General features: G+C 43.8%; 1 protein-coding gene across 2 annotated transcripts; it reads left to right on the top strand.

Annotated features, from left to right (window-relative positions):
- The first annotated feature begins 7,931 nt into the window (after positions 1 to 7,931).
- Btf3 (basic transcription factor 3) lies at positions 7,932 to 15,270 on the top strand. 2 transcript variants are annotated; one of them, XM_087896816.1, is made up of 6 exons: positions 7,932 to 8,087; positions 8,644 to 8,712; positions 11,156 to 11,269; positions 11,546 to 11,747; positions 14,303 to 14,359; positions 14,981 to 15,270. In XM_087896816.1, the coding sequence occupies exons 2-6, from the start codon at positions 8,644 to 8,646 to the stop codon at positions 15,025 to 15,027; spliced, it is 489 nt and encodes a 162-aa protein (XP_087752942.1). In that variant the 5' UTR covers positions 7,932 to 8,087; the 3' UTR covers positions 15,028 to 15,270. The 2 variants fall into 2 exon arrangements, with proteins under 2 accessions (XP_087752942.1, XP_087752941.1); XM_087896815.1 differs by lacking the exon at positions 7,932 to 8,087 and adding an exon at positions 8,182 to 8,328.
- Positions 15,271 to 16,436: the final 1,166 nt, after the last annotated feature.

The raw sequence follows: 16,436 nt of genomic DNA, 5'->3' as shown, positions 1-16,436 counted from the left end.
AAGATCTTTTCCCATCTGTAGGCTGTCGTTTTGTCTTGTTGACCATGTCCTTTGCTTTACAGAAGCTTTTCCATTTCAGGAGGTCTCATTTATTAATTGTTTCTCTCAGTGTCTATGCTGCTGGGGTTCTATTTAGGAAGTGGTTCCCTGTGCCAATGCATTCAAGTGCACTTCCCACTTTCTCTTCTATAAGGTTCAGTGTGGTTGGATTTATGTTTAGGTCTTTGATCCATTTGGACTTGAGTTTTGTGCATGGTGATAGATATGGTTCTATTTTCATTCTTCTACATGTTGATATCCAGTTATGCCAGCATCACTTGTTAAATATGCTTTCTTTTTTCCATTTGATATTTTTTGTTTCTTTATCAAAGATAAGATATTCAAAGATGTGTGGGTTGATATCTGGGTCTTCTGTTTGGTTCCATTGGTCCTCCTGTCTGTTCTTATGCCAATACTAGGCTGTTTTCAGTACTGTAGCTCTGTAGTAGAGTTTGAAGTCAGGGATTGGGATGCCTCCAGAAGTTCTTTTATTGCACAGGACTGTTTTGACTATCCTGGGTTTTTGCTTTTCCAAATGAAGTCGAGTACCTCTCTTTCAAGGTCTTTGAAGAATTTTGCTGGGATTTTGACAGGCGGCTGCTTAGCTCTTTATTAGTTAAGCAATCAGGTGCCTTAGGTACACAAGGTGAAGCTGATGCAATACATCTTTACATAATTGAAGACATCCTTACATCATTAAACAAATGTAATACATCTTTACACATTAAAGTAATATTCTGCAGCATAAACAAATGCAATGCCTCTTTGCCTAGTTAAATACTCCACAATATTCCTCTATTCACTATTAAACTCCAGGTCCTCATGTATATTCAGGTGTCCTCATAATTGCTTCTTTATCTTGGTAGTCTCATCCTTTGCCATTCCTTGGCATGCACAACTTTGAAAATTTAGTCAAGCACACACTGTCTTCATATCTTCTGAGGATGCCCAAGTATCCAATGGACTATCATAGAAGTATTTGGTAATTTTTGAATCAACTAATTTAAAATCATCCAGATAAATAAGTTTGAAAACTTTTTTCTTTCGTGTATGGGTGTTTAGCCTGCGTGTACAGCTGTGCACCACATACGTGTGCCCGGTGCCCTAGAACCCAGAAGAGGGCCTATAACTGGAGTTACAGACAGAGCTGCCATGTGGATGCTGCGACTCCAACTTCCTCTGCAAGAGCAACATGTTCTCTGAACCACCGAGTCATCTTTCCAGTCCCTGAAAAGAAAACTATCACAACTGAAACTAGCGAATGAGCTTCAATGACCATAAAGAAAAGGAAAATATTGGTTAATCCTAACTAGATTGTGGCAGATAATGGCACTACGGAGCATGCGAAGTGCAGGTTGGCTCTCCTTTAACAGGCTAGCAAATGTTACAATGTTTCTTACTTGATAGAGAATGTAAGAAAGAACTGAAAAGAGTATCATAAGGAAAGGGTTGGTGCCCCCACCCCAGTGGGTACAGTATATACCCAAACACCAAATTCTCAGCACAGAGATTTATTACCCTAGAGGGGCAAGCAAGGATCAGGGGCTGCTTCTGGATCAGGCAAAGGCAGACAGTAACAGCAAGCAACAAGCAGGCAATATTTTTTAATTAATTAATTTATTTTTTTCAGGAGTGGGTCTTTAAGGAGAATCTGTGCTGGGGGAGTTGGTAAGTCCTGATTAGACATATTAGCCAAATAATGAATTTTGATTGTTGGACCTTGGTGTTTAGTCTCAGAATAAGTTTGTGGTCAAATAAGGGAACAGACCCTGGAGGTTAGCTTTAGCAATGTGATCTAAGCAGTTTTTTCTGCAAGGGAGAGGGAAATAGAGAAAAGGACAAAACCTGTCGGTGCCATGTTTGCCTCGCTCTGGTCTGCTAGAGCCCTTCAGGTATAATTGTACCACTTCATAATGGCTCATCCGAGGATGAGCCACCTAAAGGTAATAGATATCCTGGGCTTCAGGAGACACTGATCTAGCCTTCTTAAAATGTTTTCTAACTTCATTCTTACTGCCGGTCTGAAGTGTTCTGTTCTCAGCTAGTCGATTCTTCCAGTCCTTCAAATTCCAGGGGTTCTCTCCTGCTGTGCAGTTCCTGGTAGACTGAGGTGTCCCTGGTAGACAGACTGAGGTGTCCCTGGTAGACTGAGATGGCCCTAGTAGACAGACTGTGGTGTCCCTGGTAGAATGTGGTGTCCCTGGTAGACCGTGGTGTCCCTGGTAGACCGTGGTGTCCCTGGTAGACTGAGGTGTCCCTGATAGGCCATGGTGTCCCTGGTAGACTAAGGTGGCCCTGGTAGACAGACTATGGTGTCCCTGGTAGACTGTAGATCCTCCAGAAAAACAACCAGTAGGTAATTTTCTTAGGGTTACCCTCGCTGTGATGAAACACCATGACCAAAAGCAACTTTGGAAGGAAGGAGTTCATTTCACTCACAGTTCCATATAACAGTTTGTTATCAAAAGCAGTGAGAGCAGGATCCTGGAGGCAGGAGCTGATGCAGAGGTCATCGAGGCATATTGCTTACTGACTTGCTCAGCCTGTTTCCTTATAGAACCCAGGACCGCCAGTCCAGAGATGGTGTCACCTACAATGGGCTGGGTCCTCTCCCATCATTCACTAATTAAGAAACTATCTTACAAACTTGCCTAGAGTCAGGTCTTACAGAGACATTTTCTTAATTGAGGTTCACTCCTCTCAAATGACTTTAGCTTGTGTCAAGATGACATAAAACTAGCCAACGCAGTAATATGCACACAATTACAAACTTTTTCATTAAAAGAAGTCATAGCGATTATATAACGCTTTCATTCCTATACTTTGCCATGTGGTCACAGTTGTTTTTATAATTATTTTCTACTACACAGTATATTCCTGTTGCCGTTGGCAACTTCAGCTGGCATGGCCTTTGGCCAATGGAGTCACCTAAAACCTTTGTTAGGGACCTGCTGAATTCCAGAGTCACACTTCCCTCCCTCCCTGTGGAGTAGTAGACAGTACCCCACCCAAACCCCCAACTTCCTTTTTCGCTTTTTGACTCAAAGGCACAAGGAGCCCAGAGATGCCAGGTAGAAGTCAGATCTTTAGTTCCGTGAGATCACTATTCTCTCTCCTGGTAAAGCTGCCTCCTTTTCTGGAGCCAAGGCCTCTCAGCCGGGAGAGTACTACATTATAGGAGGACAAATGAGCTGGTGGAGAGCAGTGAGTGGTGCCCCCCCATACCTCCACCCCTTGATTTTTGGACATGATAGGTATCCTGGAGGATTTTCGCTGGATAAAGCAGAGCCAAGGTCTGAGCCAGAGTTTCATGAGGAAGACAGCCCTGTTGTCCTTGCCTGTGGGGCCCTAAGGAGATGTGTGAAATGGACCGTTCTGACTCTAGGAGACTCTGTCTCCTGCTCTTGACTCCTTCAGTAGCTGCCTTCCTGGCTCAGCAGTTTCTGCCTCAGTAAGGAATCTCTCACGGTCTTGCTGATGAGCTAGCATTTGCCTGGGAAGAGAAGAGCTGGATTCGGTGTTAGTAGTCTTAGCAGCAACTCACATCTGTGGCTGGAGCTGAGACAACCCTCTTGTTACAGGTCATCGTGTAGGGTGCAGGGTCTCCAACTGAGGGGTCAAGCAGACTTTCTTGTTTTTTCTTGCCCCTGTGTGAAAGTGGGCCCCCCCCAAAGACCCCATACTTGGTTTCAACAATTTGTGCCTAGCTGTCACTCACTCTGCAACTTCCTTGCAGCACGCAGGGGGTTGAAGGAAGATCTCCCTCTGTTCCATCATAACCTACATCGGTGCCACCCAGGGGTCATCCTTTCCCTGTGTAGATACAACGGTCAGGCCACGGCACCAGCCAGTGCTTGCACTGCTGCCAGGAGGCCTGGGAGAGTTTCTAGTAAGTATTTTCTAATACTGAACAGCTAAATCTACCTTCCCGGGCCTTGTGGGTTCCACCCATGGAAAATATATTTCTTCTCTGGACTTTTAAATGTAGCTAGGAAGGAGAAATGAGGAGGGGAAATAACATGCCATCTTTCCATGCCACTGACTGACTATCCTCTGCATCTGGACAAGGTTTGTATCAACCACCTCTGCTGGTGAAGCCTTGTCAGCCAATTATCTTTAAGAGGTGGGTCCAAATTAAGGTACAGCTTTCTGGGAGCCCAAGAAAACGGGGTGCATGGCCCAGGACACACCCTCCACCAAACTCCCTTTCATCCTCCTTCCAGTATTACTGTCTTCAAATTCTGTTTAAACCACCCTCTCCATGTGATTCCCATGGGGCACAGCTGAGCTTGGGCTTCTCGGTCCTGTTTCATGAGTTTTCCCCTTATAATAAATAAAAATATAATTGTTTTATCCTTTAGCTAGCCTGGTTATTTCCCAAATTGGGCTAATTTCTACACACCTCACAAATGCTCCTTATGCCCCCAGGGCTACATTCTCTGTGTGCTATATACTGTGTAGACAAGAGAAAGCACTGTCTGACACCAAACAGAATTTGAAGAGAGGAAAAATGAAACTACAAGAAAAAAACAAGGTTACTGTGGCAGAGATGTAAATTAGTGGGGGTAAAGGTATCTGAGCAAGGTTCCCTGAGACTTGAGAGATAACATGTAGATATTAACTTGGCAGATATAGTGATAGTGGGGGGAGGATGGAAGGGAGTTTGGTGGAGGGTGTGTCCTGCGGTTCCCAGGCATCTAGAAGCGCAGGAACCGGGGCAGTGAGATGGCTCAGGAGAAAGTACTTGCCACACAAATTTGAAGACCTCAGCTCAATCTCAGGGACCCCCAGTGAAAGGAATCGGCTCCCAGTAGCTGTCCTCTGCCCTTTACACATCCAGATCAGAGGAAAGCATGGAAACATCCACCTTTAGTTATTTCTCAAACGTCTTGTGGGCTGAAACTCCCCTTAAGACTTAAGCATAATGTCAGGCTGGAGACGTGGCTCCGTGGCTAAGAGCACTGGCTGTGCTTCAGTTCCCAGCACCCACGCGGCAGCTCACAATTGTCTGGAGCTCCAGTTCCAGAGGATCTGACACCTTCACACAGGCATACGTGCAGGCAAAATACCAATGCGCATGCGCACTAAATAAATAAATAAATCAAGCATAATGTCAAGTAAGTATCTGACTTTAGCTAAAGCCAGCTCAAGTTCAGGTCAGAGATGAAAACGGGTCATAGGTTTTGATTAGATATACACTATAAACTAAGGGAAGCAAACATGTTTCTCTTCTCTCCCATTCTGTGGATAGAGATCTCAAATGCTAAGTAAGCACTTCCTGCCTTGCTCTATATGAGCAGCAATGGTGGGACGTCAACCCTCCACACTGGCTGGAGATACTGGGAACAGGTAGAAAGGGCAGCCCTGTGTACAACTACGAAGTGTAACTATAGGGGAGAATGAAACAGCAACAAAGCCCTTCGGGTCATTTGGTTGGTTGGTTGTAGAGAGGGTTTCTTTCTGTGCACTTGGCTATCCTGGAACTCGTTCTACAGATCCACCTGCCTCTGCCTCCCAAGTGCTGGGATTAAATGCCTATGCCACTACCAACGGAGCCCTTTGGTTATTTTGAAAAGATTGGTATAGAAATATTAGCAAACGCTTAAGTTCTGATGCTCACAAAAGAAGCACAAACAGCAAGAGCCAAAATAAACACTGTCTTCCCTTACAATTAGGAAGTCTTTGATGACTTTCAAGATCATACAAATCTTCAATGCCATGGAGGAAGAGGCAGGTGTCCGTTACATATGTAGAGTTTTATGCAAAAAAATTAGAAGTCATCATGGGCAGTGGTGACGCACACCTTTAATCCCAGCACTCGGCCCAGGAAATACTTCACCATCGTCCCGACCCGGATGGGCTCAGCACCCGTGCAGCATCAGGGTGAAGAGCACAGGGGTGGGGGGCACGTGGCTCGGCGCAGGCCCGCCAGGCTCGCAGCTCAGTCACCGCCGCACCGCGCCCAGGTCCCTACGGCCACCATGAGGGACTACAAGACTTAATCCCAGCACTCGGGAGGCAAAGGCAGGCAGATCTCTGTGAGTTCGAGGCCAGCCTGGTCTACAAGAGCTAGTTCCAAGACAACTAGAGTCGTTACACACACATACACACACACACACACATACATACACACAAAAGTTTCACATGTCCTCAATATAACACAAAGGGTAAAATATTCTACAGATATGCATTTCTTTAAAAAGGACCAGTTCTACATTTTAAATGTCACATGTAACACAGTCATATATTTTATATGCTCTCTGTACCACTGAATACTCTTGCTTCGCCTCAATTATTTGGATTTTTATGGTTAGTGGTTAGGCTGTGGAACTACACAGCCTAGACAACAAGCACGGTCTTCTGAGATAAAGATAAAAGAAACATTGTTACAAGAAAAAAACTGTTACAAAGCAACCAAATTGTCTCTCCTGATTTTCAATTTTTTTTTCTTTCTTTCTTTTTGTTTTGTTTTGGTTTTGGTTTTCGAAACAGGGTTTCTCTGTAGCTTTGGAGCCTATCCTGGAACTAGCTCTTGTTGACCAAGAGGTTGGCCTCGAACTCATAGAGATCAGCCTGTCTCTGCCTCCTGAGTGCTGGGATTAAAGGCATGCGCCACCATTTTATTAATGACACCTCACTGTTGTATTAACCTTCTTGTAAAAAAGTTTTCCAAGAAAAAAAAATGACTTTAGCTAGAGGGGGGAGTATGCACTTATACAAATTTTTCGGATAAATTGTATTCTCTCTCAAATCTCTTAACACGCATTCACTTTTGAATATTCAAAAGCATCCGAAAATTAAGACTGCAAGAAGGCAGACCACGCAGAATTTTCAGTTAAAGTTCCATTATTTTTTTTTCCCACGTGGGTGGTTTTTAAGGTTGTCTTAAAACTTGTCTGGGTATAGCGCTGTAGAACTGCAGTCCCAGCACTGGATGGGGCATAGGGGCACCGTTGGCTGAAGCTGTGAGTTCAGGCTAGCCAGGACCACTTATCAAGACACTTTTCAAAGCCGAGCGGGAGTGGTGCACAGCTTTAATCCCAGTACTCGGGAGGCAGAGGCAGACTGATCTCTGTGAGTTCGAGGCCAACAATGGTCACAAGAGCTAGTTCCAGAGCAGGATCCAAAGCTACAGCGAAACCCTGTTTCGAAAAACCAAGAAAGAAAAGAAGAGACACTTCTCAAAACAACCATCACACCACGCGACAAAACAGCAACCACAATGAAACACAATTTGTACTGGAGTTCAGCAAATCTTAGCTCAAAGCCACGCTTTTATCTCCAAGCACGCCAGGCCCAAATTCGTCTCTGATTATTCAAGGTAAAGTTTGCTCCATTGTGAATGATTCATGGTCAAATCCACGCAGATTCGGCATCAAGGAGTCAACTGTTTGCCTATTAGGGAGTAAAGTAAGAATGCGACAGTAGGGAGTAGAGAGACAGTTAAGGGGATTAGGAGTCTGCAACACTGTTTCAACCTTGAATGGATGAACTTGCTCTGAGGGGGTGGAGCTATGGGATGAATTCTGGCCACGCTTTCTAGAAAGTTTGAATCGCGATTTTCAACATCACTCAAGCCACCTACTTTCGGAAAGGAACATCAGAGTCCCTGATTCGGATAGTTTTCTTTATTTACACCCGTTATTAAGCAGACACTGCTGCCTACTGGACAATGCCGGATGCCCTAGGGTGGACACAGGGAAGATCGACTTAACAACAGCTCGGCAGGGAGCCTTTCCCAGCACGACCGGCAGTGTCCGCGGCTCCCAGCTCTCCGGTGCTGCTCCCATCCCGCCGCGGCACGCGAGGAAAGAGAACAAGGAAACCCCAGAACTCGCACCCTAGCCGCGGGGCCCCGGCCGCGCGTGCGCAGAGCCGCCAAGGCTGCTTCCTGAGTTCCGGAGGAAGTGGCGACGCGTCACTTCCGGCCTCCCTCTAGCTGCCATCTTGCGTCCCCGCGTGTGTGCGCCTTATCTCAGCTGGTCCGCCCGAGACCCCCTGAGCGCGAACCCTAGTCCCCCGCGCGGCCCCATTTCCACTCCGACAAGGTACAAAAAAAAGACCGTGGACGCCGGCGTGGGAGGAGGACGGGAGCGGGGGCGGGCAGTCGCCGGCTGGAGCGAGTCAGGGAGGGACAGGGCTGAGGCGAGGAAAGCGATGCGACGGACAGGCGCTCCCGCTCAGGCCGACTCTCGGGGGCGAGGGCGAGCCAGGGGCGGCTGCCCCGGGGGCGAGGCGACACCCTCTCTTCCTCCACCTCTCGGCGGGACCCGAGGACAGGAGCCTCAGGTACCGCGAGGCCTGCGGAGAGCGGCCGGGCCGGGCGAGCCCTGGCGAGGCCGAGGGCGGCCGGGACCGCGGGTGGGGTGGGGGCGATGTCGGTCGCCTGTGGGCGCTGAGCCCGGGTGTGTGTGGCGGGGAGGGCGAGGGGGCCTGTGCTCACCCAGCTCGCTCGGAGCCGCCTTCTGGAGCTTTGCGGGGTGAATTTGGGATCCAGGCCTCGGCCTGCGAAGGCGTTCTCCCGCGGGTGTCTGGGGGAATAACGAGCGTGGAATGCGGGAGGGAGGCCGAGCGTTCTTTGCTGAGCATTTCCTCTCTTCCTAGATGAAAGAAACGATCATGAACCAGGAAAAACTGGCCAAGCTGCAGGCACAAGTGCGCATTGGTGGGAAAGTAAGTTGGTTTTTTTTTTCTTTTTGGTTTTGCTTTTTTCATTTCCTTTGCATATCTCACGCGCTGTTTTGTCACTTTGGTTGATCGGGGAAGTTCGCAAAACTAGCGAATCCAAGGTAGAGGAGACACACAAAGAGACGGGGAGGCTGTCTATTGGGGGAGGGGTAATTGAGTAGAGAAGAACATAACACTAAAAACGTAACTTTCCTTGCGTGGTCTTAAGATTACAGTGTATAAACAGAAGCGTTTATTTCGTTTTATTAATGCATAAAGCTCTCTGACAAAGTCATTGTACACTCACACCCTCCACCCTTGACTTGTACAAAATTGGTACTCTCTTTTTTCCCTATTTTAAGCTGTGCTGGAGCTCAAACATGGCTTTAGGTACGCTCTAGGCAAGCTCTCTACTCCAGCACTGCATCCCCACTTCTTTGTTAAGTGTTGTTTTAAAATAAGTTAACTGAATATCTTGGGTTTTTTGTTCTACTTAGTGCTTGCTTTTAACTTTTTAAATTAAGTTCTGCCTGCAATGCTTTCTAAACTAAGTGCTCAACGGGGTAATGGTTCCTTTCCAGGGTATTTGAGGATACCTTCTTTAGTTGGTGTATTTTGGGAATTCATGATCAGCCGATGTGAGATTGGAAAATACTATCTAAGCACGTGTCTGTTTTCGTTCTGTCTTTGTAATTATTCTACAATGGGAGAAAGAAAATGTGTTGGCTAATTGGTTACTCCTGGTGGATACTGAGCTCAGTGAAGGCTAGTGAACCTGGTGTTCGCTGGTCTGCAGTCCACTCTAGGCGGAAAGTCTCCCTAGTCTCCTGTATTGCCTTAGCACTTTCCTGGTGTTTAACACGGTGTGGCAGCTGGGGGAATCAGAGCATGTCTTTGCTTGGTAAAGCTTGTGGAACTTCTATAGAACAAGTTTATTACCTATTAAACTGTCCTAACTTTAAACATTTACCTTCAGGAGCGTCTTTGGTGAGATAGCCAGATGTAGCACATGGGTTAAATAAGACACAGCTCTGCTAAGTTAGCAGACGTGGCCGGCAGTTGCTATCCTCCTGGTTGGCTTTTGCTGGCGATTGTAGTCTTTAGTTTCCACTCGTGACATTAGCGTCAGATGGTTCTTGTCCTTTACCTTAAGGCAGTGCCTTCAGATGCTGGGGTGGAGAAACTTTCTTACAGTATAGTTTTTAGAGTGATGTGCTTGTGTGCAAGGTTGTTCCTCTAATCACTTGGCTTTACTTTGAGGGACATCTCTAGGAAAAATGAAAGCCTTACAAGTTAATCTGATACAGGAGACTTTGTATCTAGTATTTGTTAAGCTAAGACAGAATGTTTCCAGTCATAACATGGGAACATTTTTCTGTACCTTTTAAGAAATCTTACAGTATGAGTGAGGTTTAGAGAAAATCAGTGTTAGATTTACATACTTTCAGATGAATATTATTCATGACCCTGTTTTAGTGTCTGATGGAAAAACTGACAACTCTTATCTAAACATAGTAAATTCTCCATTTGTGAAATGTGTGGAATATGTAGGTTCCTGATAATATTGTAGTTAGTATTACAGAAGTCTTTTCATAATATACGGTTGGGAGTGGCTTAGCACGTCATACACTTAGTGCAGAGTTGAGGCTTTGAAGACAGATTGGATAGTAGCTTGAACAGGATTATGAAAAATGAGTAAGAATAACTTAAGAAAAGTAAACTAGGAAAGACAGTGATGCTTGTGGAAGTCATTGGTTGGGTGATAGAGAAGAACTTTGCTCCAGGGAGGGAGCTGAGCAATGCAGGGAAGAGGGATCACATTCCTAGCTCCAGTGGGGTACTGTCCAGCTGATCTCCCTAAGGAACATCAAAGATGTTGGCCGGGAAGATCTCAGTGGGTTGAGAACTTTAACTTTCTAGTCTTGGCTGTAGTAGAGGTTTGTATGCAGATTCATTGGTTATTTTGTTTACTATCTCATCTGTGTGTTTTGAGGTCTTGATTTTTCTCTGAAAACAAAGGGTATAAATGAGGTTTCATTTAGGTTGGCACATGCCACCTCTGATCCCTTTTTAAAAGACTTAAAATGTTTGGACCTATAAATTGCATCTGACAAGCTAGTACTTATAAAGAATTCATAAGCTGTTTCTTTCCCATACTACCATCTTAACCTTCATTTTTAGCTTCATAGTTTGTGGGTTTGGTAACTTTTCCCCTTAATTTTATTATGTATTTGTTTTTATTTGAAACCTAATTTCCTCTGGTTTGTCTGAAACAGGCTGCCCTCAAACTCACAGACCTGTTTCTGCCTCCTCTTGAGTGCTGGAACTAAAGGTGTGCACCACCATGTTCCATTTGGTTATTTATCTTGTACAGAAGCAAAGAACTGGAAAAAATTAGGATAGACTGCTATGGTATAAATGTTGCTGTTTGCCCTTTTCCTCCCACCAGGGAACTGCTCGCAGAAAGAAGAAGGTGGTTCACAGAACAGCCACAGCAGACGATAAGAAGCTGCAGTTCTCTTTAAAGAAGTTAGGGGTGAACAATATCTCTGGTATCGAAGAGGTGAGTGTCAAAGCATGACGTGCCTGGGAAGTTTTAATGATCATCGGTAAAGTAATTGTCTTGCCCCTGCTCTTAGCACTGTAGTCTATGCCCCATTAGATGTTTGAATATCTGGGGAACTGGGAAACCTAAGAGCTGTTTGCTTACACATTCCAGGGAAATTGTCTCTGGTGCTTCAAAGGGAAAACTCAGACAGATTTTAGTTTAATAAAAACATTATTGATTTTTAAAGGAATCTTTCATGAATGTTACTTATAATTATATTCTTTCTTTTAGGTGAACATGTTTACAAACCAAGGAACAGTGATCCATTTTAACAACCCTAAAGTTCAGGCGTCTCTGGCAGCAAACACCTTCACCATTACAGGCCATGCCGAGACAAAGCAACTGACAGAAATGCTTCCCAGCATTCTAAACCAGCTTGGAGCAGACAGTCTGACTAGTTTAAGGAGACTGGCTGAAGCTCTGCCCAAACAATGTGAGTATCCTTAGAGTCGCATCAGTGTGATCTCAGGGCTCAGAATTGCTAAGGATGTCTTTAGATGTAGATCGCCAACTTATTTACCTACAAGAATAATACACCTTTAATTTTTTTTATGTAGTCTCATTTATAGTGATATGTCTAGTTTTTCTTGGGTTAGTGGATGTTTGTTTTTTACCAGCTTCCTAACTTTGAATCACACTAGAAACTTTTACTTATAAATAAAAACTGTCGATTTTGTATTTTGTTGCGCTTAGGTTTAGAGTTGACAGGCTGGGTGTGGTGAACCACACCTGGTAACACTTTGAGAGGCTGAACTAGGGAGAATTACAGGGTTTGAGACTACAGACATGCTGTCTCAGAAAAACAAAAGTAAAACTAGCATTCCATCTTATTTACAGTCTTTGTGTTTGGTGTGTGTTTGGTGATTTGGGGGGGCTCTTAAGTATTTATAAACACATAATTAATTGCTAATGTAGATGATAGCTGCCAGTATTCTGGTGTTTCAAATTATAGTTAGATTGGGATTTTGTTTAGGACAGACGATAGCCTAGTTGACTTACATGTACAGCAGGCTGTGTTCTTTTGATTTCTGTTGCGATAAACACCATGACCAAAACATCTTTGGGGAGAAAGGGTTTATTTTTTTATTTTTTATAGTTATATAACTTTATTTTATGTGCATTGGTATGAAGATATCATATCCCCTGGAACTGGAATTACAGACAGTCGTGAGCTGCCATGTGGGTGCTGGGAGTTGAACCCAGGTCCTCTGGAAGAACTGCCAGTGCTCTTAACCCACTGAGCCATCTCTCCAGCCCCCAAGAAAGGATTTATTTTTATTTCATTGCACTTTACAAGTTCATTATCAAAGGAAGCCAAGGCAGGAGCTTGAGGCAAAAACCATGGAGAAATGCTGCTATACTGGCCACTCCCGGGCTCAAATTCACAGCCTTTATCATTGTTACATGGATATGTGTCTGTCTACCTATACATTCCTAAATATAACCTGCTCGATATGTGTAATATTATTTACATGTATGTTTTCAGGGCTGACCATTTGACCCTGGATGGCCTTTCTTATCCCAGGCCAACCTGCCCAGGGATGACACTAACCTACAATGGGCTGATCTCTCTACATCAATTAGCAATAAAGAAAATACCCCACAGACATGCCATTAGGCTGATGTGATGGAGGCAATTCCTCCTTTGAGGTACCTTCTTCCCCCTGGGTGTCGAATTAACCAAGATTAGCCATCATAGGTGGTATGACAATATAATGCTCGGTGTTTGTTTGCTTTGTTTTTTTGTTGTTGTTGTTGTTGTGTTGTGTTTTGGTTTGGTTTTCTTTTTTTTCTTTTTCTTTTTTTGCTTAAAAATTTAAGAATATGAATGCAGAAGCAGCTCAAGAAGTTTACTCTGTGACTTGCTACTTCCTCAGCTGTTTTTGTTAGGTGCTGACTCACTTTATGCTTTTATTGTTATGGGAGGGGCATCAAGATGTTTTAGGCCATCTGGGACTTTGAGATCAGCTTTTGAAATTTCCACTGGTGGCTGTGCAGGTTAGAACTGTTGGCTCTTAGAACTCACCTGTTTGATTGATAAAAGTGGCCTAGGTGTGATGGCCCATGACTGCAGTGCCAGCCACTGGGGAGGCTGAAATAGAAGCATGTTTTGTGTTAAAAGCATAGGCAAATTAAAGCATCTCATTTATTTATTTGTTTATTATAGACTGAGTGGTGAAGCTCAGTAGTAGAGTTCTTACTAGTTTATTCAAGGCCCTGAGTATACTTCCTACTATCTCAAAAGGGAGAGGGGGAAGAAAAGAGGAACAGTTGTTACTTAACAGTTGAAAGTCACTTTGAATTTGGCCCTTTTGCTTCTTGTTCTTCCGCTTCATGGTTTTTTGAGATTGGTCTCCCCATGTAGCCCTAGCTGGCCTAGAGTTCACTGTAGTCCTGCCTTTACATTCCAAGTTCTGTGGTGGTTGGTGTGAGTCACCGTATTTGGCCTTTTTTTTTTTATTTTATTTCAGTACTTAGAGGCTTTATACCATGTACAGAATATTTAGGGAGATGACTGACCTCTTCATTTGCCCTCTCAAAATAAACCTAACCTTAATTTGGTGTGTGGTTTTATCTATACCCTGAGCACTCCCTATGCTCAGTGTTCTCACTGTTTTGTATCCAGAGTTAGTATTAGCTGTGTTCTGGTAATTTGTTTGTGTCCATCAAAATTTTATGTTAATGATACTATAGGTTGAAACCTCGGGTGTCCCTTGCCATCACGAATACAGGTTGTAACTTGGTGTTTCATTTTGATTGACGTTTATTGATCTAAAGAAATGGGTTGGTGCTGGGTGGTGGTGGCCTTTAATCCGGCTCGGGAGACAGAGGCAGGTGGATCTCTGTGAGTTCGAGGCCAGCCTGGTCGACAAAGCAAGTTCCAGGACAGGCTCCAAAGTTCCACAGAGAAACCCTGTCTCAGAAAAAAAAAATTAAAAAAAAAAAAAACAGAAATAGGTTGGCTACATTTTCATTTTTCTTTTACAGCTGTGGATGGAAAAGCACCCCTTGCTACTGGAGAGGATGATGATGATGAAGTCCCAGGTAAGAATCACTTTGGCAAGGGAGAAAAATGAATCTTTACAGAAAAAGTTCCAGGCTGGTGGTGGTGGTGAGTTACAGCAGTGATTGTGGGTGAGCAAGATATGAGCTGCTTTGAAACACGGAGCTGCAGGAGCTTACATTCCTAGTGTTAGCAATGTTTCTTTTTTATAGTTTGTTTGAAACATTGTTTCATTATGTAGCTCAAATTTCAGAACCTTCTGACTCAGCCTCTTGAATGCTGGGATTACAGATATGTGACACCATGTCCAACTAAATTATGTTGAGTTCTTGTCATGTGGAAGAACAAAAAAATCCATCCATTTTTCCACTATAGACAGATGTCATGAAACCTTAGACTCTGATCGTGTCATGGTAGTCTTTAGTTCTGTTATATTGATCGTATTGATTGTTTTTAGTTTCTAAATTGAGGGATGATGAGCGATAAACAGATTATTTGAACATGATGCTCACTCTGTTAGCTTTGCCAGACCACACTCTTACTATGCCAACGTGGTCTCATTTGAGGTGACAAGGATTTAAATTTGAGATCGTTTCCATAAATATCTGAAGTCATTTTGTAGAATTGGCTAATTTTCAGAATGTCTACTGTTTCTTTTCTAGATCTGGTGGAGAATTTTGATGAGGCTTCTAAGAACGAGGCAAACTGAGCTGAGGCGACTTCTGGAGAAGCGACACTTGCAGAAGTTACAGGAGCTGCTATTTTATATCATGGCTGCTTTTTAAAGGTCTTTTGTTTATGGATCTGATCAAATCTAGATCGCTAATATTTTTAAGCCCAAGCCCCTTGGACACTGCAGCTCTTTTCAGTTTTTGCTTAAACACAATTCATTCTTTGCAGCAAATTAAGCTGAAGAAGCCTGGGAATAAAGTTTGGAAAAGGGTTAATAAAATTCTTTGCCTAGTATATGGTTTATTGTTATTTACTCGACACTGCTCTATAGACACAGTAAACAGTTGTCTATAGAAAGTTGATCATGGTGTGCGGTCATACTGATAGCATTTGGTGAGATTCCACAATTGGTGTGTTGGAGAGTTCAGTTCTCATCGACCCTATGGCTTTCATGCTCTCTATGTGGTGGATGTGCTAGGAAAACTGTGTGCATAAGCCAGAGTTTTTTCCTCTTGGTGGTGTTTATTGTAAGCCATATAGTATCTTTATGCATCTCTCTTTTTTAAAAAGATTATGTGTTTTTATGTGTACTGTGTGCATGCCTGTACCTGCTGAGCTCATAAGAGGATAACTGCATCCCTGGAAAACTCGGCTTTAGATGGTTGTGAGCCTCCATGTATGTTTGTGCTGGGAATGGAACCTGGGTCCTCTGGAAGAGCAGTTCTTAACTGCTGAGCCATCTCTCCAGCCCAGTTTTAACATTTTAAGTTTATGTGGTAGCAACTAGTACCTCCATTTCATATGTATAACTGATACTTTGTTACTAAAGGCTCTATGTTAACATACACTGTAACTGCCACCATAATCAGAATATTGACCAGTTTCACCGTCCCGGGCAAGTTCCCTTGACTAATGAATTAGTAGCAGCTGTTGCACTTCAGTGCACAGAGGAGAGCTGAGGATTGCCTTTACTATTAAGAGATGGTTTTAAGTTGCAGTTCCCTTTCAGGGTTCTGTGCTGCATCCCAGAGTGACTGTGGAGAGTTAGTTATGCCAAATGTAAAGTTGGTAGGGACTTGTAGAATTACTCTGTCCTCCCTTGGGTAGACTGCCACAGTGACAAGGGTCCTGAAGTCTCAACAGCTAAAAAAAATAACCTCGTGACTTCCAGACACTTAAGGGTCAGGTTGGTTATAAACACATGGCTTTACAGCTTTCCCAATGATGGGGCACTCCCTGATTCTGGCATAGGAAATAGGATAAATCTCTTACCTGGGAAAATGCATTTTTAGAGTTGAAGCAAATGGAATAGCTAAGCTGGGGTTTGTATTTCTGGGTAATGTGCTTTTTAGTTAGAAACAGTCTTGATTTAGCTCAGAATCAAACACTTAGGTGGTAGTCGCATGCCCTGAATTTGTAGAGATGGCTTCTGACTGGCTGTGATGT

Source organism: Myodes glareolus, chromosome 15 (assembly GCF_982192425.1).
Source record: "Myodes glareolus chromosome 15, mMyoGla1.1, whole genome shotgun sequence".
NCBI classification, from domain to species: Eukaryota; Metazoa; Chordata; class Mammalia; order Rodentia; family Cricetidae; genus Myodes; species Myodes glareolus.
The sequence above is the reverse complement of the archived record's forward strand: the minus strand, read 5'-3'. Positions and strand labels throughout refer to the sequence as shown.

What these genes read in the sequence shown, in the direction of transcription:
- Btf3 (XM_087896815.1), top strand. Translation starts at nt 8,197, where the DNA reads ATGCGACGGACAGGCGCTCCCGCTCAGGCCGACTCTCGGGGGCGAGGG. An exon ending in AAGTGCGCATTGGTGGGAAA is followed by an intron (nt 8,713 to 11,155) that starts GTAAGTTGGTTT and finishes TCCTCCCACCAG; the next exon opens with GGAACTGCTCGCAGAAAGAA. An exon ending in TGATGATGATGAAGTCCCAG is followed by an intron (nt 14,360 to 14,980) that starts GTAAGAATCACT and finishes TTTCTTTTCTAG; the next exon opens with ATCTGGTGGAGAATTTTGAT.